This window comes from Tetrao urogallus (genome assembly GCF_951394365.1).
Source record: "Tetrao urogallus genome assembly, chromosome: 26".
Classification (NCBI taxonomy): Eukaryota; Metazoa; Chordata; class Aves; order Galliformes; family Phasianidae; genus Tetrao; species Tetrao urogallus.
In genome coordinates, this window is record NC_136839.1 from 3,914,843 (window position 1) to 3,937,710 (window position 22,868).

The following is a 22,868-nucleotide window of genomic DNA, read 5'->3' on the forward strand; positions in this document are numbered from 1 at the left end:
GCCACGGATGGTGGGGGGCACACAGCCCATGGCAGGGATTGGGAGGGGGGGCTTTCATTCCAACCCAGCAGAGCTGTGATTCCATGGCTCAGCAATCCTTAAAGTCCCTCCAACACAACTGTGCCATGATTCCATGGCCCTGAGATCTTTGAGGTCCCTCCAACACAACTGTGCCATGATTCCATGGCCCTGGGATCTTTGAGGTCCTTTCCAACCCAACCCTACTCAACACAGCTCAACCCAACTCAACCACTCCATGTTTCTACAATCCCTAAGTTCCCTTCCAAGCCAAACCTACTCAACCCAACCCAACAATTCCATGGTTCTACAATCTTTAATGTCCCCTCCAACCCAACGGTGCCATGAACTCATAGTTCTACAACCACTGAGGTCCCTCCCAACCCAACCCTGGTGTGTCTCCAGCACTGTCTTCACCTGGCTTCTCTTTTCAATTCCTCAAAAAGCAAAGCAGTGTTGAGAGCACAGCCTCCCCAGGACCCAGAAGGTCCCTCCCAGCCCAAACCATTCCGTGCCACCAGACAGCCAGGGGACAGCCCTGTTCTGTGGGAGGTCTTCCCCCGTGCACCTCCTTCTGCTGCAGTAATTTGACACAGCCTGATCCTATTCTATTTGCTGTGCTAAAACACAACCTGACGGAACAATTTAATGCATGAATCTCTTAAAACTCTTCATCTTTTTAAGCTTTCTCCTGCAAATTGCTGAAGGCAACAAGGTTTCCAGGGGTCCTTGTTCCCTCAGCAGGCTCCAACCAGCTCTCAGGACGTGCAATGTGTGTGGGTGAGAACTTCTCCTCGGCTGTGCCGTGGGAATCTGGCTGTCAGCCATGCGTCAAACCGAAGGCAGGAGCAGCCCCAGATGAACTTCCAATCCATGCAGAGGCTCCATGCAGTCATGGCAGCTCTTAGCGAGGAGGAGGAGGAGGAGTTTGCTGGACCTGCAGCCCGCGATTTGTGATCTCAAAACACATCTCTGCCCCCAGGGAAACGGCGCGAGTCCTTCATCAGACATCACAGCGTTTGGTTCGCAGCTATTTGTTATCACTGCAGAACCCTCTGCTGCCACAGCTCTCTCTGCCGGGGCTGTCACTCATCTCTTTGTCATTCAAAGCCCCCATGCAAAAAGATTTACCCTTCACGACTTCCAGAGAGGAGCGAGTGACTGTATGAGAGCTGATACAAAAGGCAGAAGTCGAGATGCTGCTCTCCTTTTGGAAAACAGGAATAGGAAGTTCCTGCACAGACAGGAGATCATCTATCAGCACAATTACAGTGTAATTAAAGCCTCTCAGCAATGACAGCTAGCAAGGTAAATTCTAAAGGAGATTATTCCACGCTCACAATCCCACCAGCCCCAGCTCTTCAGGGGGATAATTATGCAGCTCCCATTATTGCACAGGAGGCTGTCAAGCCCAGAGCCACGTTTTATAAATGGAAGACTGAAATACAGAGGCACAAAGGCCCCAGTTCTGAATGCTGCTCAGTTGTCTATCTGGAATTGATTTTTTAATGAAGCAGAGTGATTTTTAGATTTTGAAGTGTTTTTGCACCATGATCCTGCTTGGGAGAATTCTGTTCCATAGTTCAGAGCACGGTGGATGGGAGAAAGGACAGGACGTAGAATGGGCAGTTTGAGCTGGTTGTCCCCAACTGGTCATGGAGTGGCATTATGGCTTAGTAGAGATGAAGCCTGTCAAACCGGATGGGAGAGGGATGGACAAGAGATAGAGTAAAAATAAAACAGGCAAAAGGAATTACAGAGAGGGGAAAAACAAAGGGGAAAAAGAAGGGAGAAAAGGAAAAAGAAGAAGAATTACAACCAGGATGAATGTCCAGAGAGAGCTCCTCCAGAAGCTCATCATTTTGAGCCACGTCAGCCCCAGGGCTCCCAGAGTCAGCAGTGAGGGGAAGAAGAAAAGCCACTGCAACAAACCATCACAGACAGAGCAGCACGGCCACAGATCCGTGCTGGGCAGCACAGCCCCATGAAGGCACGGAGCTCTGCTGCTCCTCACAGCCCCACGCTACAGCAGGACGCAGCAAAGCAGAACTGTCCAAGTCAAACACCCAGCTGCCATTGGAGCTCCGGTGTCCGCAGAGTTCAAGGTCTGTTTCTGCTATTCTGCTCCTGCTCAATGAATTGGCATCTCTGAAGCCCCTGAACGATGGGTTTCAATAGTGCTGATGCTGCTGATAGAATTCATTCTACCAATGAATTCCTGGACTGCCATTCTGCCCCAGGACTGCAGCAACTGCACTGCTTGGCTCCCAGGTGACACAGCCCAAAGGAAGAAGCACAAAGTCCATCCTCAGGCCCCTTATCTATGCTGCATCTGCTTTTCCGGGCACACCGAAATTCAGAGCCTTTAAAGTAACACAGATATGAAAACAAAGATAACATGGAGTGAGGTCCAGGTTCATTCAGTGAAGGTATCCACAAATACCTCAATATCCAAAAATACCACAAATATATCTACAAACAGCTCAGTGCCAACTCTCAACCTGTGTGCAAAGGGAAGGACCTTCAGATGCCCTCCTGCAGGAGCACTGCCTGTGTCAGCCCTTAAAGCAAAGACTGAAGCCCAAGCTCATCCCCCCTGCTCCAGCCCTGTGCCATAGTGCAGGTTGGCCACAGCCACAACAGCCCCTGGCTTCTGAATGCTGGGCAGGAGCCCTCGTTAACACCTCTGTTTAATGACAGTCTTCTCTTTCATGGGATCCACAATGCCTGGGTAATACAGCACTCTCCAATTAACTGCATTGCTCAACAGCAAATTTGGAAACCTCCAACCTCCTAACCCCAAATCCTCAATGAAAATGTAGCGGAGGTATAAATACAAGGGGAATATTTGTCCCTAAGTCTCTAACTCTGCCTTGGAAACGATTCCCCATCCTCAGAGGTTTCCATTTGCGACAACAAACCAACCAAAAGTACTTGTTTCACATCAACCAGCCATCCTTCCAGGAGGCATTCTGCCTCAGGATGGTAACGTGCCACTTCAGCTCCTCATCCCCCACTGCCAGTTGCAGGAGTTGTTCCAGGCAGTCTCCTGATTGCTCTGCTCTTACAAACACAAAGCCTGGGCTCATTTCTTCAAATAAATGAATGAAGTTTTCCCACGAGGATGAGCAGAAACGTCCCACCACGATGCCTGGAGGGCAGCCCTCCCCCCCAGAACCCCCAGCATTTCTGCCTGCGTTGCTCAGGACCCTCCATGCAGGTTTGCTCCCTGTTGTTCACACAGGAGATAACGCGCCCTCACCTCGCTTTCAAATGAAATGCAAAGCAATGGAACAGAACACAACCCTCACACAAAGCAGTGCTCGCCAGAGCAATACTTCCTGCTAAAAAACTGAATTATTCAGAAAAATAAAAAGTTTCACTTCTCGCCATCTCACACAAAGAGAAAAGGAGGAAATCACACTGAATTTTCAACGAAGATATTTAGCATTGAGAGACAGAAAAAAAAAATCTCCGTGCTGTGAAACTACATCCTCTGGGCCCTCTGCCAGAAGAGCTTTGTTATTTATTTGACACAATAATTATTACCCCCCAAAGAGGGAGGCTCGACTGCAAGTGAAGGGGACACGACACAATCCAGCTCCTTTGTGCAGAGATGGCTGACAAACGTCCCAGGAGCTCCTCACAGCTGCCCACTGCCACAATCAAAGCTCATCTCCACTGATGAGCTTGGCTCTGTGACAGACAGCAGTGACAGGAAGCCGACAGCCCTCTGTAGACGAGCACAAGTGGAGTCAATTTCCAATGGAAGCATTTACCTTTGATGCCAGGTTGTCCACCAGCGCAATCATGGAGTTCTTGAAGAGGGTAGCAGCTGTCAGAGGTCGCTTGGTGACCTCTGTGATGCTCAGTTTACCTTCGGGCCACATCATCTTCAGCACAGGATTAGAGCTAAAAGACAAAGCTAAAGCTAGAAGAGCTAAAAGGCTTTAATTGCACGGAGCAACAGAAGGGCCCTAAGTGCTCCATTCAGCTCAACACTCAGCAGGGTGCCCAGATGTCCTTGCCACCCAAGTCAAACCAACACAACAAAATCGCTTTTGCTTTTGAGCAACGCTCAGGCTTACAGCACTTGATTCCAAGCTGTATTTCTGTGCAAAGGGGGACGTGGCTCAGTGGCTGCACTGGTGGGCGCTGGGACCGGATGATCTTAGAGGTCTTTTCCAGCCTTGGTGGTTCTATGATTCTGCAATTGACACCCTTGATATATATACGAATTACTTCATCTATTTGAGCTGACATTTTCTGGAAGCTGAGGTGAAACAGCCATGATGGATGGCAAGAGATCTGGAATAGACTGGAACAGCTTTGTGGAGCCCCTCTAGATACAGATTTTGGTAGCACCTCACACACACCTGTCAAAGGCAACTTCCACTCGTCAGTATTTACAGCAAGTGACCGCGTGCTTTAAAGCTGTCATGGCACAGCACATACGAGACCAACTCAATATATTTGCTCATTTTTCCCATCACCCCAAACCTCTCTTTCAAAACGTGGGCTTCCAGTTGGGGCCAGCATCTCTGCTGCTGATCAAACGCTGCTCAGTTTCTCTCTCACAGAAGGGAGATCAGTAGTGGCACCTCCACTCCTGGTCAAAGGCACGGCGCTCACCTCTGCACAGCAACCCTGACTGCAGTGAGGTGGGATCCAACAAACCCTGCACAACCTGTGCAGCTGAACGCTAGTTTCTCATAGCATCCAGTCTACAGAAGGGGATCCGGACAGACCAGACTTAAGTTCATCTCCTTAATGGTTTTATTCCTACCTGTTATACATGAGGCGCTTGAAGTCTTGAAATAAAGTGTCCTTGTTTTTGTCAATAAATCCAGAGACTGAGTAACTGCAAAAAGGAAAACAGCGTTAATGCCAGATTCGAGAGCCACACTCATGACTTCTGCCTCCAACATTTCCACATCTCAATTTTCCTTCAGGAAATTTCCCACCAGCCACTGGCAGTGCTGAAGCTCAGCCACTAATGAAGAGCCTGGGACCGTTTTTCTCCTTGGCAGAATGCTTTGGAATCAGCAATGTCTGTCAGCAACCACTCAGCAAAGACTCCAGAATGAATGGCACCCAATACAACCACCTTGGTTACCTTTATAAATCAAAGGTAAATTTAATCCTAAGGCAAAAGGTAAAACAATAAACCAAAAAAACCTACATCGCTTCCTTCCCAACTCCTCTTTCTGCCCTGTCATCCTAAACCACATCATTTCAGTGACTGCAGACAGTGGCCTCCTGTTGGAAGCTTTCTAACACTGTCCCCGCTGCTCCTCGCTGCTGTCACACCTGCACATTTCAGGCCCAGAACACTTCCCAGCTGCATGGTGCAGATTCCCTGCACTGCTGGGTTAGTTTGCCACCGCCCTGCCTTCTGAGCCAGCTCACATTGGTTTGAGAATTCCAAGCCAGAGAGTTGTATAATCACATCAACAGATGTCTAAATGAGATTTGATTAGCTCTCGACAGCTTCTTTGTATCGCCAGTGGTAGGCTTTGCTTTTTCCTGAAGCATTGCTTTCCCGTTCACATTCTCCTTCTGTTTCAGTTCCAAATTCATATTCTGTACAGCCACCAGCTTCAGATTTAATTGATAAGCGACTGCTGCACTCTGCAATTCTGTACAGCAGCTTCACAGCAGCAGTACTGAATCAGAGCACCCTGCCACATCAAAGCTGAAGACAGAAATAGAAGGCACAGCTGAAAGAAACTCACATCACATCTCCAGCATAGTGCTTGATTCGGAAGTCTCTGTCGAACTCCAGGGTTTTGTCAGTCGCACAGAGCTGCAAGAAATTCCACACACATTAAAATGCCGCCCTTGGACAAACAGCTCAGAGCTGCAGGCCGATAGAGGAGGTGTGGGAGCACAGCCACAATGGAACGAAGCAAATGTTGCTACCCAGCAGGGTGCACTCAGCTGTGCAGGCTGCTCCGTGACAGCTCACCAACGTGGGAGATGCCAGCAAGTGCTGAACACCATGCTGGACTCATTAAAAGAGCCGTAATGAACTTCACACGGACTGGGCAAATCAGCAGAAATCACGGGGAAAAAAGCAGAATAGCACTGAGCAGAGTGATAGAGCTGACAGCCTTCTTGGATTCCCATGGGCACTGTGGGTTCCCTACGGGTTTCCTTGAGTATTTAAGCTTCTGAGAAGGACTGGGGAAAGGGGCACAAGTGCTGCAGAGATGGGAAATGGATAACAGCACAGAGTCAAACCTTGGGCTTTTGGGAAATTCTAGGAGTATGTGGGCTGTGGAACTCCTTGTCACATTGAAAAGAACCCACAGCCCTCATGCAGGAGGACTGCACATGGATGGAGGCTGGGAGCAGTTTTCTTGCGTTTCACATCTCAGAGCTGCAGGGGCTGCAAGGGACCACTGCAGTGCCCCACTGCAACCCCAGGGCTTTCAGCCTTCCCTGCAAGGGAGATGCTCCAGGCCTGGCTGGTCTTTGTAGCTCTCTGTTCTCTCCGTTCAGCCTTCACTGCTGCCCAGTAGCTTGGAAGATGAAGAGTCAAGAGGACAAGAACAGACCTTCTCACACCCTGACCTTCACAGCCAGTTTGCTGAGGCTGACACTCATCACTTCTCTAACTCTAACCTTCCTCTAACAGAAGATTCTGGAATTCATTCACTCTCACTGCACTCAATGCTACGAAATTACAACATAATTTAAAAAGAAAAATCAGAAGTTAAAGATGTTGAGAAAATGAACCTTTGATGTTGAGAAGTACATTCACAACAGCCAGCACACATCCAGACCAGCATGACAGGATTGTCAAGGTTGGAAAGACCACAGATGCCACCAAATCCAACCACCAGCCCCCCACCACATCACCCAGTGTGACATCTCCCCTTTCCTTGAGCACCCCAGGGATGCTGCCCCCACCACCACCCTGGCAGCAGTGGCAGCACGCCCCTAAAACCTTCCTGAGAATGAATTTTTCCTCCTACTGCAAATACTGGGCAATTCAGAGAAGGACCCTTCCTTTAGGGATGTAATTTTGGCCACAAATATTCACAGTGGGAATATTTACCGGGATTTTTCCCGGCGTGTTTGGCTTTCACCAGGACAACCAAGCAGACAGCAGATCAGACATGCAGTAGGCAAACTAGGACACTACTATTTAGGGCACAGCAGCCCCTTAGAGCTTATCTACACGGAGCCAGTGTGCAACACGCTCTGCAGGGGAGCAGTGAGGCATTAACTCAGGCTGAAAGATGGGAGCTGCTCCCGCAGCATAGCAGCACACGTCCTTTAACTCTTCAGGAGCAGCTCTGCCCTGCACTGGGCTTCGTGGTACCCGGGCAGAACTACTGCAGCCCATGAAAGTGAAATCAAGTCCTCTGTGTCAAGGCAGACTGGAAGAGGACAGCTTGGAGAGCTCAGATTTCACACTGCCCTCCTCTATGGGATAAGGGCTCACCGAGGAAGATGTCTTAAATAACCTAAAGGACAAAGGCACGAGAGGGGGAGCAATAATTATGATGCTGAGAATTTTATGGGTCGATTTTTTCCAAGGCTCTATTGATTCAAACGAGGAATTAGCAAGCTGGGAAGATACATCATGTCCTCCATAAACATTATTTATAGCAGCATTCCTCCTCTGCCTTCAGCTCAGTGCAAACAGCCTCCTGACAAGGCCCCCCCCGCTGAGCAATGCTGCAGTGGGATGCACACACATCATGCATGTATTTCATGTTCCCTGCGCCGCGCAGGGACTCACGAAGGGCACTTCAGGAAAGTCACATCTGGAAGAAAAACTGATGATTTTCTGTTCTTCCCAGCCTCGGCTGAACCGAAGCACAGCCAGAGCCGCTCTGTGCGCTCAGCCTCCCCGGAGGCAGCCTTCAGCACATTTCTTACACAACCATGCTAATTCTGTATTTCTGACCTACATAAAACACCACACACGGGTGGGAGGGAGGAGGGGGGGGGCAGCATCCTGAATAATGCATTTCCAACAGCGATTCTCAGCAGAGAGACATCAATATATTAAACTGCACTTCATAAATAAATGACATTTGATTACTCAGTGCCAATTCTCAGATGAACCAGGCTGGTGAGCACGTTTTCATTACGCTGCCAAGCGAGGAACGAAGCCCTTTAATTCACAATGCAAACAAAGCGAGCCGAGTAGCCTGGCAGACCATAGGCACAAGTGGAGATGAGCACATTTTGCAGCCAATGACAACGGCACAACAACCCGCAGCGCTGCAATAAGGCAGAAGTGTGAATAATTCCCTGCCACTCTGTATTACGGCAGCCTGGGAAGAATCCCACGTGAGCCGCAGCGCTGCCTCCATTGGTCCTCAATGACATCATGAGATGTCGGCACAGCCGCAGCAGCTCCTACGATCCGAATGACAGCGGCGTGCATCGGACATCCTCGAGCTCCCTCTGCTGGGTGCAGGCCGCTCGGGGCGCACTGGGACGGCTTATTTCTGCAGCCGAGAGCTGCTCCTCCGCATTTAATTTCATACCTCGTGGTCACGATTCGACCCTGAGTCCCTCTGTTCTGTTACGTCTAAGCAATAGAAAAGGCATCGCAAAGGAGCAGGAGGCTGCAGAGTACCTTTCTGCTGGAGAAATGCGCGTGCTTCCCCAGCTTGCTGTTCAGAGCCTCCAGGAACATCTCATCTGTCACCTTGCCAACGTTCATGCAGGCGTCGTCCAGGATGGCAATGATCCCTTTGTGCTGCTGCTCCACCAGGTCCACAATCACCTGGTTGTTAAAGTAATCAATCTGGAAAAGCCAGGAGCGGAGGGGTAGCTGTGATTTGCCTGGCACGAGAGCACCCATGTTACCCACTGATGGAACGGCACCCCCTGCCTGGAGGAGCGGACCCAGCACCCGTGGGACGGCTTCTCCCACTGCCAGATTCCAGACAGCACCACTGGTGTGGACACGGATGTCCCGCTGTCTTCAAGAGGAGCCTGCTCCAGGTGCTCCAGCCTGGTGCCGGTCCACCAACCCCTCCCCTGCCAAATCACTCACATGCTTCCAGGGAATGCCCTCCCGCTGGTACTCCTCCTGCTCCTGCTTCAGAACCAGCTGAATGAAGAGCTGCTGCAGCTTCTCGTTGCAGTAATTAATGCAAAATTGTTCAAAACTGCAAAAACGTCAGGAAAAAAAAAAAAAAAGGTGAGTTTTCTCACTTGGGAAAGGAGAAGGCGCAGCACTGTGCTCCAACAACGTGTCACCTGTTATTGTCAAATATCTCAAAGCCGTAGATATCCAGGACGCCAATGACCGTGTTCTTCCCATGCACCGTCGTGTCGTAGTTCTTCACCTCAATCACGTCGTTGATGTGTGTCACAATCCAGCAGAAGAGGCGCTCGTAAATGGCCTGCCAGGAAGCAAACATCGAGGGCCTTCCTAACGTCACCCATTCCACACCCACACCTTTTGATTTCTTAGCAAAGGGAGGACAACTGCCACCCCTGTGCTACCAGCCTCCCACCTTTCCACCACAAACGACAGCACTTTGTTTCCATGCAGCCCTAAAGGTTGCTCCTCCACCCTGTACCCATTGAATTTAACTGCTGAGGAAGTCGAGGATCCTATTTCCCAAAACATTCAGCCCTATACAGCACTGAAAAATGCACAGTGATGAAAGACAACTCAATAGTGAATGCCTTCCACAGGCATGGCCACTCTGATCCACCTCAACCAACAGCAGCGTGTTCCACTGTTACATGAGATCAGGTGAAGAAAAAGGAGATTCCAGCTCACTTTTGCAAAGGCATCTCTGCCATAGGTGGCTTCCTGCTCAGTGTGCTGCTTGTCGATGACATCCCGGCCCGTAGCGACAGTCCGGAACAGAAGGGCCTTTTCCACCAGCTCAGATTTTGTCGACAGCAGGTCTGCAATGCTGGACACAGCCTTGCTGTTCTCTATCACGGGCGTATCGCCATCCACGGAAAACTTCAAGTTCCCCTGCAAGAAGTAGCAAGAAAGTTAGATTTCTCAATCATTTTTGTTAATATGAAACAGAGGAGCCCATCTTTTATCTGCCATTCAAGCCAGAACAATCTCTCACCACATCAGAAGGGTTGGCTGCACACTCACACGCTTCCACAGTCAGCGGAAGCAGCAGAGCCTGACCCAAAGCAAAGAATCCCCGCTCAGAGCTGAACTTGTGGAAATCAAATCACATCAAAGACTTTGGGCAGTTGAATTCCTGTCCCAAGATTCTGAACCGCAGCCTCACCCCCGCGGGCAGAGAACTTTACCAAGTGAAGAATGACTGCCACGATTTTGTAGACAGTCTGAATCTCCTCTTGCTTGAAGCCTATCACCTTCATGGCATCAGCAACTGCCTTGAACTCAGCACCATCGTTGATGGAACACTGCAGGAAGGAGATGTTTGGGACATGAATTGAGAAAGCAAGGGGGAGCGGTTTTAAAGTGAGACAGGGGAGGTTGAGGTTGGATATGAGGAGGAAGTTTTTCACCCAGAGGGTGGTGAGGCACTGGCACAGGTTGCCCAAGGAGGCTGTGGATGCCCCATCCCTGCAGGCATTCAAGGCCAGGCTGGATGTGGCTCTGAGCAGCCTGGGCTGCTGGTTGGTGACCCTGCGCACAGCAGGGGGTTGGAACCAGATGAGCACTGTGCTCCTTTTCAACCCAGGCCGTTCTGTGATTCTATGATTCATAGACTCTGCAGCCCACAGCAAACAGAGAGGTAATGCAGTATTTTTCAGATGCAAAAAATTGCTCTGAGATCGACTGATCCCAATGCCATGCTGTACACCTGCATATCCCAGTGCTTTCCCAGTGGAATTTAAAGTGGAAGAGCAGAGGCTGCTCATAAAACACAGAACAAACAGTGCAGTCACAGACCCCACGAGTACTGCTCAGCACAGACAGCACGTTTGTGGCTTTTTTCTGTGGAGTGTGCCACAGAGTTGTAGGGCTTGGAAGGGACCTCTGGAGAACACTGAGCCCCAGCATGCAGTCATCTCCAAAGTCCAGAGCTCTGCTACAAACACCATTACAGTGTCACCTTCCCATAACACTGCTCCCCACTTCTGCAAGCTCAGCAGTGATTCAAACATTTAAGAAGCCTTTACAACTTTAAGACAAGTCTCCTGCCACTCACCTTGAGCTGTGCTCCAGGAGAGATGTAGCTGTATGCAGATGCATCCTTCTGCAGATGTAGGGAGCGCAGCATCTGGTCAGACCCCCCCTGGAGGAGCTGTGTTTGAAGGAAATCAAACACAAATCAAAAAGGTAAATCAAAATAAAGAAAATCCTTCATTTTTTCCACAGTAAATCTACCTTTTTTTGTAATAGACAAGATCTTTTTCTTATTTACCTGCTTGCCAAGCAAAACCATAAAAACATGCCATGTGAGAATAAAGGTTACAGTAATAGGTTGACCACTTCCCCCAAAGGACACATGAGGGAATCGCTGCACAGAGTGGAAGACATTAAAAAGAACTCAAAGAAATAAAGAAAGCAAACTTGGTGTCATAAGATTGCTTCCATATGAAGTAAAGGCCTCGAGAGAACACAGAGGGGTTAGGCGGATTACAAACAACAGTGAGCCAAAGTCCAGCGTTCTGCCACACCTGCCTGGTTACTCTCAAGTTTGCAGATGTATCAGTATGGGACTGGAGATGGAAAAGAGAAAGCTCCCTGCGCTCTTCCCCTCTTCACACCACTACACAGGATCAGCTGCAACAGGGGAACCCTCTGCAAAACACACAGGGTGCAAAAGCTCTACCTGCCTGCCTGCATGTCTGGGACCTGACTGGATACCAACCTGGTAAAAAGAGTGAAAGCTCCGCTCTCCTGGCTGCTGCACGATTACACGAGACTGCAGGGAGAGAGAACAGCAGGTGGGTATTTCTGCATCCGGATGCTGAGCACTGGAAGCAAAGCTCAGCTGAGCACAGGCAGAACAGCTCCAAACCAACCTCCTGCTGCACCAAGGCCATGCTGAGCGCTGCCAGCAAGGCACAGCCACAAGCTTTCATCAAAAGAGCAGAGCAGTGCTTCTGAGGCACGCCGCGGCCAACAACTGAGCTCACCTTTTCCAGCAAGTAGTTGTTGATGTGGCCACCGATTGGGTCTCCTTTGAAGTCGAAGTTGATGTCCATGTACTTCCCAAAGCGGCTGGAATTGTCGTTACGGTTCGTTTTGGCATTGCCAAAGGCCTCCAACACACAGTTGGATTTCAGCAGGATGTTCTTCACTCTTTAGTACAGATAAAAGAGAGCAGGATGAGCTCTGTACCCAAACCACGGAACTTTTTTGCAAGCATCTATAGAGATGTGAGCAACAGCAGAGATGCTCTTTGGTTTTGTATTCAGGCAGGTGTGTAAAACATCAGCAACTCCCCAGGAAATCAGCTGGGAGCTCCTGGTACTGCTCAGAGCTGAGCAAAGGGGAACCAACGATCCCACTGCAAACAGCAGCAATCAAAGCACAGCTCCTTTACACAGACAAGTGTTGGAGGTAATTTCTTGACCTCTTTCACCAACATTGGGACAAAAAGAACTCAAAATAGATACTCAATCTGTTTCAGCAGAAAGCCATTTTCTTTAGGAGTGACAGACACATTGCAGTTCAGGAGTATGCTGACCCTAAAGGACACAGAAATGCCCCTAGTGCTTAATGTTCTATTCTCATTCACATATTTCAGGCAAGTTGCCACTGGAAATGTGATTTTGAGATGCTGGTTCAACTTTGGAAATTTGAAAGCTTGAGTTCTTCCTCACTTTTCTATGGGTTGTTAGCAAGCAATATTGCAAAACAGAAGAAAAATTGTGTCTGAAGAAAATGCTGCCAGATCAGCACGCAAGTAGGAGATTGTCAGTAAGACAGAAAGAGACCCAGGGACAAAGCCAGGACCCCTTTGCAGAGCCCTTACCTTTCCACCTCCGCCCTCTGCCCCGGGTTGGTGATGGCTGCAATGTACTGCATGATGTACTTGCTGGCTTCTGTTTTCCCAGCCCCGCTTTCACCTGAGGGCACAGAAAAGGGACGACAAACTGAAAATCCCAAAGCGCATCACTGAGCAGCACCCCAGTCCTACCATGATGATGTCTGGGGCTTTTTGGTTTTGTTCGTTAAAGCAAGTTTATTTGAGCCTGCTGCTGCTGCTGCGCAGTTTGATGTAAGGTTTCCCAGGTCGGCACACAGAGCATCAAAAGGAATATTGTGAGAGGAGAAGGACTGGCAGCAGCAGAGCTGGGAAATGCAGCACAAGGGGCCACTGTTCAGCACATATCTCAGCTTTTCAGAGCCGGGGACATCAAGGAAACGAAGTGCCAGGATCCAGATAGCGACCATTCATGGCACAGACTGCACTCCTGCTGTCAGCACCGTGATGCACAAACAGCCTGAACAGAGAACAAAGCGCTGAGCAGCCATCAGAGGGCAGAGCTCAGCACTTCTCCGGGGTGACACTTCACACCGCTCAACCTTCTGCACGCAGAAAGTGACCAATGTCAGTGACACATCCACTGACGAGGCTGAGCCAGCCGTTGGCAAACCTGCTGCTGGCTGGTCTTGAAGGTCCTCGCCAACCCAAGCCGTTCTGTGACTCTACGACACCAGCCCTTGGGTCAGGTAAGCGTTCACCATAAGGAAGAGCTCTCAGCTCACCCGAAATCACAATGCAGGTGTCCTTCGACCTCCTCTTCATCGCTTTGTACGCGGCGTCAGCGATGGCAAAGAGGTGGGGTGGCCTCTCGTAGAGCTCCCGGCCCTTGTACTGCTCGATCGTGTCCCGCCCGTAGATGTTCAGGTTCTTGTAAGGGTTCATGGAAACCACCACTTCTCCAATAAAGGTGTAGATCCGTCCTTTTTCAAACCTGGTTGAGGCAAAAAGGGAGAAAGATCAGGAGAAATTCGGCACGTTTTCCAAGTGGGCTGCCATTAACTCATCAGTGCAGCCGGCCGCAGCAGCGTGGCCCATGCTGACCCAGCTCTCCATGGAAAAAGGAGTACGACCCAGCAGCTCAGAATCTCACCCTGCACGAAGGAAATCTCTACTGCTGTTCCACTTCAGACGCACAGTGGATCAGATTACTGCCACACCAACAGACTTACTTTGAGGACAGCAAAGTTCTGGCTCACCAGCACACACAAGCTGGCTTCAGGCATCACCAGGTGTGTCTGCTTCCATCAGTACGCTAACAAAAACAGTTCTGAGATTTAATTCTTGTCATTGGCACTAAGCAAGGACAAGTGAGACGAGCGGTGTATTTAAGCCTCACGACATTAGATGGCACCACGACACCTCTGCAGGCGAGGAGGTGCAGCACAAACTCCAGCACTGCTCGACTGAATTTATCACCACCCCCACGTGGTGACAGCTGTGACATCCTCTACCATCCACCCGAGGTTCTCTGCAGGGTCTTGGGACGGTTTGGGTGTAGCAGGTGTGACAACCTCGAGAAACGCAGTCCAGGCACCAGCACTCCACGTTCTCAAAGCCACGCTGCCTCCAGCTCCAAAGTACTTACATGGAAAGTCACAAGAACTGCAAAAGCTCTGTTTGTTCCTGCAGTCCCAATCTGCACTTCCCAAAACTTCACAAGTAATGTTTTTCACATTTCTGAGATAAGCTGCTTGGAAGCTACCAAAAATGTATTAGAAAAGAGAAGGCAATAACAATTAGCATTACCAACTGCAGCACAGCAGCTCTTCCCAAACTACTGCTACAGAAAGGATGGGTATCACACAAGCAACACGACAGAGGCTTATGGCACAGCCCCACAGCTTGAGGGTGCACGGCAGAGGGAGGAGGAGGAGGAGGAGGATGGAGTGACAGCATTGTGGACAAATGGAGGGCGGCTGCTGTGGCTGCCTGCAGTTGTGCGAGGCCTCTGGCACGGCCCTGCACCACGTCCCCATCTCTGTGCTGGAGAAAGATGGGTTGTGAGCTGCACCAAGGGCTGGCTGGATGGCCGCAGCCACAGGGCTGCACTCAGTGTCTCCACGTGCAGCTGCCCCAGGGGCCGTATTCGGTACTCTTCAGTACCTTCATCAGTGACACAGAGCCGGGATCGGTGCACCTCATCTGCCGCAGGGGACGCCGAGCTGAGCGGTGCAGCCGCTAAGAGAGGAGGAAGGGACGCCGTGCAGAGGGACCTGGACAGGCTGCAGAACTGGGCACACGAGAGCTCAGCGAGGTCCAACACGGCCAGGTGCAGGGTGTCGAGTCGCGGCCAACCGAGCCCTGCCCACTGCACCAGGATGGGAGCAGACGAGCTTTAAGGTCCCCTCCAACCGAAGGCACTCCGTGTCTCCCTGAGGAGAGGTTCCCTGCGGGCTGGCAGATGTGCATCTCAGCCAGCGCGGCTCTCAGCGACACTCCTGCTCACCTCCTGCTCCCTCCTCCCCACTGCCCAGCACTGAGGCGTCCCAGTGCTGTGATCCCAAGCTCCCAAGCCGCCCCTCGCTGCTGATAAAGCCGCTTTTCATCCGCCGGCTGCGGCAGCCAAGAACAGCAGCGGCTGTTTTCCTACCGCATTGCTCTGCTCTGAGCCCTGCTTTGCTTCGCCCGAGGAGAACTCGTGAAAACTTAAGCAAACTTAAGCTGCCCGAGGTGTGAGCAGCATTTGTGTCTGGCTCTGCTGCGAGGAAGGGTCGCTCAGCAGAGCAGAGGGGCTCTTCGGGTGCCCCAACACCCACTCAGCAGTGGGATTTTTACTGAAAGCCACGCACAGAACATGTGTTGAGAGGAAGAGCTGCCCTGCTCCCGGGAGCTGACACTTCCAGGGTCAGGCCCCATTTGTACACATCACCACAACCCCATCCTGCTGCACGGCGAGGCCGAGGAGGAGAACTGACACTTATTAACTCGGCACCTCAGAACCAACCCGCAGCGAGGGGACAGGTTGCAGCTGTATACACGCAGACGTCCCACCTTCGTGTTTAATTGCCACTGGAAAACATCACACAGATCAGAGCTGAAGCAGAAATCTTCGCCACCAGAGAGCACTCACATTAAGGGCTTCTCCCACCTGACAAACACTGCAGTCAAAAATAAAACTGCTCTGACCGAGGAAATGATGCAACTTGAAATGCACTCAGTACAAATAAAGAAAAGAGTTAGCTGGCAAGGCTGGGAACCCATTCTGCAAAACAACATCTGCAGAATGCAGACAGTCCAGCAAAGGCACCCTACCATGAGAGCAGACACCGCCATCCACATTACGTGGGGAATTCTTCATTAATCATTGACTTGGTAACTCCTCTGCTCTTCAGGTGTTTATACACAGTGATGAGATCCCCTCTCAGCCCTCTCCTCACTGGGTTGAACAGCCCCACATCCCTCCGATCTGGCTGTTCCCCAGATCCCTGCCATCTGTGCAGCCCTGTGCTGCAGGTAACCCCTGCCTGCCCGGCACCGGGGAGCCCAGCACTGAACACAGACACGGCTTCCCCAGGGCACAGCAGAGGAGAGATCACCTCCCTCTCCCTGCTGGCTGTGCACAATGCACTCCCGGGCCCCTTTGCCTATCCTGGCCTCCAGGGCATGCTGCTGGCTCATGGCCAACCCCTGGCCACCAGAACTCCCAGGTCCTTCTGCTACAAACCCCTCCTGGTTTGGGTTACCCCCCCGTGGCAGCTCTTTGCTATTTCCTACCACCCAACACATGTAACATCCTATTTCTGCAGGCTTTGACTCCATTCTCACAGCACACGCAGGAAGATGTCAATTAAAACCTGTTTCTCTAAGAGATGTAAGCGCACAGTCGAGGATGGGCTGCTGAGGGTCTTGAAGCTGAGTGCTGGTGGTGAAACTGCATTTACCTGGACTTAAATGCTACTCAGACAAGCTGCCTTTCAGTGACACCAGGTCTGCCTGCTGGGCGTTCACTGCTGCTTGAAGCCTTGCTCAGGTAACCCTGAGCAGATATCAGACAGGGAAGAATGCTCTCAGCTCCTTCACAGAACTGTTCACAAACTGCATGACAGCCAGTCGCCCTGGTCAGAAGAGGGCTCAGACAAACAGGGCTTGTGTTGGCAGAAGCAGAGCTGAAATATTTTTACTGCAGCTGAAAAACAGACCAAGGAACTGCCCAGCGTTACCTCCTTGCTCTCAGAAAACAAACCCAGTCTGTTGCAATGCTCGCTGGGCATGTCTGCAATGTTTTCATCCAGAAAAACTGCAATTTAAGCTTATTTAATGGGCAGGTGAATTTTTTTTTCTTGCAGCTGTCCCGCATGGACTTGGTTTTTACATGCTGCCAGCTTCACAAAATAGGAAATGCCATTCAGTGTGCATTCTGCACCACTCCTTTCCTGTCGGGAGGGAGCAGGCAGGGCAGGCTGAGGAATACTCCATTCATCTGCACTCTTCACTTCAAGAACCCTTCGTCGTGACATCACCATTGTTTGAAATAAAACAGTGCACCAGGAGCTGCGGTGCCACGTCGTCCCAGCAAAGCCACGCTCAGGAAGACAGCTGTAAGCTGAGCACTCAGCCCCAGCACAGCTGACCCGCAGATCACAGCTCTGCGAGTCCCAGGGTTGGGTCAGGGGAAAGGGAAGGTGGGTGCTGACCTGGCTGCAATGAATGCTGAACGAGGGCTGGGGCCAAGGAATGTCGCCGAAACGGAATACTGAAATCCCTCTCCTGAAGTATGAAGTCAAAATACTGACCTTGCACTGAGAAACTGCCAAACCACTAAACACAGGAGTCACTGAGCCCTGGCTGCTGCGTGCGTCAGCGGGATGAGCTGCCTCTCCTGCAGCAGGGAAGCGCTGCGCTCTCCTCTTACAGCTAGAAGCAGAGCAGAAGGCACAAGCAGACCTGAAGCAGACAACATGAGAAAGGGCTTTTGACAAGCTTTCGGGCAGAACACAACGCCTGGGATTCCTTCTCCCATCCACACCTGGGGAAGCTGCTGCTGAGCGCAGGCAGAGGAGCTCGCTGCTGGTTTCTCTGCAGAGAGCACCAAAACACACTTTTCCATGTGAAAAGTTTGATTTAGACCACATGAAATCCCAATGCAATAATTACATGGCTCTGCTCTGAGCCCTGAACGACCCCGAGGCCGAATTATCCCAGGATTCTGTATCTAACCAGGAACGAGGCAGAGGGACAGCAATGCAACTGCATGGTCCATAGCCTCTAACAGCTGTCAAACAGCAGCTCAACACTTAAAGCATATTAAAGGAAAAAGGGGAGGGGGACAAGGTGAAAAAGAGGAAGCACAAACGTCTGGTAGGTTCTTCCATCTGCTCCCATCCCAGGTGACATCAGCCACAGCTGTGCAGCGTCCTTCAAGAGAACCAACTGAACTGCATGAGAGCCTTCAGAGCACTGTGCAGCAGGGCAGGCTGATGCAGCCCCTCTGCCTACACTGGTAGGTGAGCACCATCCTGCCAGGGAGCATCAAACATCCCAGTGTTTGTGCAAAAAAAAAAAGAGGAGGAAGGGAATGGACTCAGCCTGGCAACCATAGACTTGAAACTGGAAGCGCTGTGTCGGGGGAGCAGGATCTGGGCAGAACACCTCAGTGGAGGCAGCAAGGAGCAGTGAGGGGCATCGTGCAAATGATAGGCACCAAATTCTGCCCTGCTTCAGCAGCGTGTGAGCTCTGCAATGCAGGTTTGTGGGAGCAGTGTCCATGCAAAGGCACTTCTAACCACCACGCTTCCTTCCAAGGCTGCAAACGGAGCTGTAAAGTCCTGCAACGCATCACAAAACGGCAGCGAAGCAAAGGCTGTGGGGCCACCTCAGCTCCCACTTGTTCCACAGGCTGAGGTGCCAAGCTTCAATCGGAGCATTTCACAAGGACCTGCAGCCAGCCACGAGCTGCTGACACTCAGATGCTCCATTGTTCTGTTGCAAAGAGATATTCTGCATCTGCTAAAGCCATGCCCGGGGATGCTGCTGGATGCTCCTGAATGCAGCATTGTGCACACAGCACTCAGAACCCCCCCGAGTCATCTGCACACTGCTGGGAGAGCAGTGGGACAGCATGGGGCTCAGTGCCACCAAGCCCACATGAAGGGGAGGAGAAGGCAGGGGAGGAGAAGGCAGGGGAGGAGAAGGCAGGGGAGGAGAAGGCAGGGGAGGAGAAGGCAGGGGAGGAGAAGGCAGGGGAGGAGAAGGCAGGGGAGGAGAAGGCAGGGGAGGAGAAGGCAGGGGAGGAGAAGGCACGGGAGGAGAAGGCACGGGAGGAGAAGGCACCAATACGTGGCGTGTTTCAAACATCCCTGTGGATATGGCAGCCCTGGGTACAAGCCCGATAAGCAAATGGATTTTCCCCACAGTTCTGTATTTCACTTTACATTCTTTGAATGAAAAAAGCCATCTGAGAAGTAGGAGGGCTGTTATTTGTGCATCCATCACTCAAAGCAAAAGCAGTGAGTGCCGGATGCCAGCTGCACTGAGTTGTTACACAGCCATATTCCAAAGGAAACATCAGCAATACGGAAAAGGACTCAAACTGCTGATTATTAAAACAGATTCATACGCCGCTCTTTTTGTTTGTTTGTTGTCAGTTATCACCAAAGAGCTTGCATTCACTTACATCTCAGATTGCTCCCCTTTTTCCTGCTCAGACAGCCATGCTGGCAGGCAACTGGAATGTTATCATGACAAAGAGAATTGCTCTGTAGAAGCCGTACTGCAGCTTCCACCAGCAGCTTCAAGTCTTTGCTGTCGCTGAACATAACTGCACAGGTTTCCAGATTGAGTTTGCTATCAGTCCTGATCAATCTTGTTTTAGACATCAGTTTAATTAAGTGCTCAGAGCTACAATCCAACCTCCCCCAAATGCAGTGATGCTTCTTTCTCCCCTGCGAGCCATCAGCTGCTCAGCCCTTCCAGAACAGCCAGAAAACACAAAGGCAAGCCCTCCTCATCAAGGGGCTTTTAATCCTTCAGCAATCACACTCTGCCAAACTCTTTAAACCTTTTGCATACGTACATATGGAAACATTACTGCATGGACAAAACCTTTCCAATGTTCTCTCCATTCAGCTCAGTAAGAGCACACACCTGCAGTGCTTGGAGGCAATGAAAGAGGTTCTGATGGACCTGCAGATAAAGAGGGGCTCCAGCACTTTGTTCACAGCACTTCCATGCAGTGCCAAGGAATTACTACAAAGCCTGACTGTGTCCAAAGGAGAGCAGGATATGTTTATGAAATGACTCTTTTTCCTCCTGAATATATTCAAGAGAGACTTACAGGAAAAGAAATACAGCTTAGTGATGTCCTGTTCGCATCACTGCTCTTTAAGAAAGGGAACAAAGGGATCCGACATTTTGGATCTATAGCACTCCTGGCCTTGCAGCTGGCATCGCCAGCTCTGGAAATAGCCCCATATAGTGGGATATGAGGCACAGAGATAAGCTGTGCTAAAGAGCACAGGTCGTTAGTGCTGATAAGCAGCCAGCACGAAACAAGGTCGGTGGTTATTGCCATATCTTCACTTCTCTCAAAGTCCCATGTTACAGCAGATAAAGAACAGGTAATTACACATCATGCTGCTCTCTTGTGCCAAGAAGTTTAATCTTTGGAACCTGCTTGCTGGTGTAGCGCTATTTCTGCCTGGGCTAAAGGAGCTCAGCTCAGCCCTCAAAACGCAGTGGATTGAGCAAACAGAACCCCTCAGAAATCCTTGGGTGGAACGGAGAGAAGAGAGGAGAGGAGGCAGCCTGGAGGGAGAGGAGAGCACAGAGCGTCCCATCACTCTGGTGGGGGGACTCTCAGGATAAGCAGGTCCATCTGTTTTCAGTCCTTCTGCCCTACTGAGATTTCCTTGCCTTCATCTCCTGAGTCTTGACTGTACCTCCCTGGTGCGCCCTTGAGCCTCCTGCACATCTTCCTGCTCACCTCCTGCTGCAAAGGCTCACCAGCGCGGCTCTATCAGCTCTTCACAGATCATCTGCGAGGCAGTCTAACACAGTCACAGTGCACTCAGCTGTTAATACACAAACTGACACACAGCACATTCAAAAGCTGCACAGAAGTGCCCAACTCATGACTTAAACACCAGCTCCTGCTGCCCCGCTCTGTTTCCCCATTGCCCTGACTGCTTGGTAAACATGTCATTACAGCATACAGGCTGAGCAGGGCACGTGTGACGTGTTCACACCTGCTCCCCAGATACAAGCAGAGTGTAACAGAATAAAAGTATCAGGAAGTGTTTTGGAATGCTGCTGGATCCTACCAGCATGTTGGTCAAGCAGTGAAACCCAATTCCCAAATCACCGTGTTGCACAAGCAGCAGAACCCAATCCCAAATCACCATTCCATGAGCCACGCAGTGGAACCTATGCCTAAATCACCTCCACACGGTCCAAGCAGTGGCAACCATTCCCAAATCACCACCATGCTGCCCGAGCAGTGGAACCCATCCCCAAATCACAGCTTGTTGGCTGACAGTTGCTTAATGCTACCACAACTTGAAGCATTTTCTTCCCAGATAACCCAGGAGCACACAAGGCACGCTGCTATTTGACAAATCCCTGCAACCCTTATAACAACCCAAAGAAATAATCAAAAAACTCACAAGAGACCAATTCCTCCTCTTCGGGCTGAAAGGACTGAGCAGATTGAAGAATGCTTCTTATTACATCACTGTCCACCCCGTAACCCACATCAGCAGACCGCAGCCCTTCACAAGCCGCTGCCCATTCACAACAGCATTTCTATCACAGCCCCACAAACCCTGAGCTCCTCTCCCCATCATCACCAAGTGCAGAACACGCTGCCTTCAGCCGCCAGCAGCAGCGCAGCCATCCAGCTGGGCACTGCTCCCCAGCCCCAAGGCGTGCAGGCGCCCCGCACTGCTGCTCTACCCAGCACTGAACCCCAGCGAGCGCACGGGGAGCTCTGCTGGAGGAGACAGACAGAGCTGGGCCGAAAGGAGCAGCGTGAGCAGCCGTGAATGGGTAACCAGCCTGGCCTGCACACACAGCTCTGCAGCAGGAAGGGCCAAGGGGAGCAAAACGAGCTGCAGTGTGAGCAAAGGCAGCTCATCAGTGGCGGCCGTGGAACCGGCAGGACTCCTGGCAGCCCCGCACGCTGTGGGATCAAGGTATTATTTCAGCCATTGACAGACTGCCCAGCGAGGCACCCAAACAAAAGTCTGCTTCAAAGACAAAAGTCTGACAGCACAACTCGCTGCCAGGAGGGGCTGCAGCCACAGGCACTGCTCCTCACAGCTCCATCCAGCACAGCACAGCGTGGGCACCAGGGAGCTCTGCAGGAAACCAGGGCAACAAACAGCCCTGAGTGAGCTGCAGTACCTGCAGGCAGGAGAGCTTTGAGCAGAGAGGGAGGAAGGCAGGGAGGGAGGCAGGCAGGGAGATGCACTCTGCTGCTCTGACAGCACCCAGCTCCTGTCCAGCTCTGTCCCCACAGCCTGAGCGCACAGGGAAGGGCCCAGCAGCAGCCAGCTGCTCCCAGAGCACACTGCACTGCAGCGCAGCTCCTCCACATTGCTTGAGAAATCCTGTGTCAGCAGCATGCATGGAACCCACCTGGTGCAGCGATGTCCTCCTGCTCCCACTGAGCCGCTGCCCTGACCAGCAGCTGAGCACGAAGGCGATTTCCTTCCAGTGCGCAAGCACTTCAAATTCCGATTCTATCTAAGCTCTCTCCCACAACTATCAGTTGGTGTCAGGAGTCCCTAATGGAAGTGCAGCTAACGGGGCTGAGAGGGCATCGCAAGGAAAACCCACCAGGAACCACCCATCAGCTCCACACGTTGTTCCAGGCAGCCTCGACTTTCTTGAGGAGAAAAAAAATAAGAGGGGAAGAAAGAGGGGGGGAGGGAGGGGAGTCTGTGCTACAGAGGCATTGCCTGCACCTCTGCTGAGCTGGGAGCCGGGCAA

The 22,868-nt window shown here is 51.2% G+C and overlaps 1 protein-coding gene across 1 annotated transcript in view; it reads right to left on the bottom strand.

Moving 5' to 3' along the window:
* Positions 1-22,868, bottom strand: part of MYO1D (myosin ID) — a gene marked incomplete at both ends in the record, with an annotated part of 70,645 nt that overhangs the window by 41,125 nt on the left and 6,652 nt on the right. The window contains 13 exons of the mRNA XM_079547273.1: positions 3,798-3,930; positions 4,805-4,879; positions 5,754-5,824; positions 8,621-8,791; positions 9,044-9,158; positions 9,250-9,395; positions 9,782-9,985; positions 10,282-10,398; positions 11,151-11,246; positions 11,817-11,870; positions 12,085-12,250; positions 12,927-13,020; positions 13,664-13,872. Coding sequence (XP_079403399.1) covers positions 3,798-3,930; positions 4,805-4,879; positions 5,754-5,824; positions 8,621-8,791; positions 9,044-9,158; positions 9,250-9,395; positions 9,782-9,985; positions 10,282-10,398; positions 11,151-11,246; positions 11,817-11,870; positions 12,085-12,250; positions 12,927-13,020; positions 13,664-13,872 — 1,651 coding nt within the window. The remainder of the gene's footprint in view (positions 1-3,797; positions 3,931-4,804; positions 4,880-5,753; positions 5,825-8,620; positions 8,792-9,043; positions 9,159-9,249; positions 9,396-9,781; positions 9,986-10,281; positions 10,399-11,150; positions 11,247-11,816; positions 11,871-12,084; positions 12,251-12,926; positions 13,021-13,663; positions 13,873-22,868) is intronic.